A 1,289-nucleotide genomic window follows, 5' to 3' on the forward strand; every position below is an offset into this window, starting at 1 on the left:
GGTGCAGGCGCCAGGGCAGCAGCTGGCGGAGCAACTGATATCGCCGGGCGAGCCGCAGCCGCGGCTGCCGCGGCCGCCTGTTGCTGCTGCTGCTGCTGTTGCTGCTGCTGCTGGAGCAGCGCCGCCTGCTGCTGCAGCAGGGCCTGCTGCTGCAGGGCCGCGGCCTGCTGACCCTGGATCATGTAAGGCTGGCCGTTGATCATGGTGACGTAGCCGCCCTGCTGCGCTGCCTGCATCTGAGCAAGCAGCTGCTGCTGCGCAAGCAGCTGCTGCTGCTGCGGGGGAAGACCGGCGGCGCCGATGCCGGGCGCAGCCATGCCTCGTGCTGCCATCATTGCCGCGACCTGGGGGTTGACGCCACCCGGAAACACGCCCGGCTGCATCGACGCAGCGGGGCGGGGGGCGGCCGCCGGGCCGTCAGACGCGGCGCTCTTGCGCGGCCGGCCACGCCGCTTCGGGGCGGGCTCGTCATCATCGGGCTCCTCCGCGACAGCGTCCTCGTCGTCGTCAGGGCGCTGCAGGCTGGAGATGATGGTGGCCATCCGATTGCCGGCGTTGCGGCGGCGCGAGCGCTCCGACACCGCCGAGGGGTAGGCCGAGTGATGATCATAGCCCTCCTCGTCATCGAAGTCATCATACCGATCAGCTTTCCTACGTCCCGCCATCCTGGCTGCGGAAAGGAGCCGGGTGGGCCGTATCAGGCCAGGGGGGGGACAGGGAGGGTAGGCAGGGCGTCGGCATCGGCAGTGGGGCGGGGAAGATGAGGGCACACCACGCGCAGCGAAACCCCTTGTGGAGTGTGCAATACGAATGGTGGGCTGGTCCTCGAAGCAAGCTACTGATGAGTTGAGCCCCGGGGCAAGGCCAGATCGGTGCTCAAGCGGGGACGCCAAGGCGCCGCTGAGGCCGATGACATGACACCGTGAGTGCCAGTGGGTATTGCTGAGGCCATCCCGTGGGCGGACATCGCCCCGCAGAGGAGGCAATGGCCTGGCTGCCAGTGCAGCACCTGGCGTGGTGGACCACCTCCCCGCAGCCTATCGTTTGCCAGGTGTAGACCCACCTGTCACGGAGGTCTCCTTGGTGGGCGATCAGGCCCGGAAGGCGGTGCCAGGCCGCGCGGGGCAACAACACTGACACTGCGGCCACAGGCGAAGGGCAGAAGTGCAGTTCTCCGGGAGGAGAGAATGGTTGCAAGGACAATCACAACTGCACTTCAGCGAAACAGATGGGCGCCGTGGCACCAGGCCTGCAGGCACTGGTGCCCACCCCCTTGCCGACGACCCTTG

At 68.1% G+C, this 1,289-nt stretch overlaps 1 protein-coding gene across 1 annotated transcript in view; it reads right to left on the reverse strand.

The window, feature by feature from the left end:
• The window catches only part of MNEG_7084 (hypothetical protein), a gene marked incomplete at both ends in the record, with an annotated part of 1,674 nt that extends 1,009 nt beyond the window's left edge, over positions 1-665 (reverse strand). Inside the window, one exon of the mRNA XM_014044442.1 lies at positions 36-665. Coding sequence (XP_013899896.1) covers positions 36-665 — 630 coding nt within the window. The remainder of the gene's footprint in view (positions 1-35) is intronic.
• Between the last annotated feature and the right edge of the window lie 624 nt (positions 666-1,289).

This window comes from Monoraphidium neglectum, assembly GCF_000611645.1.
Source record: "Monoraphidium neglectum strain SAG 48.87 unplaced genomic scaffold scaffold01222, whole genome shotgun sequence".
Classification (NCBI taxonomy): domain Eukaryota; kingdom Viridiplantae; phylum Chlorophyta; class Chlorophyceae; order Sphaeropleales; family Selenastraceae; genus Monoraphidium; species Monoraphidium neglectum.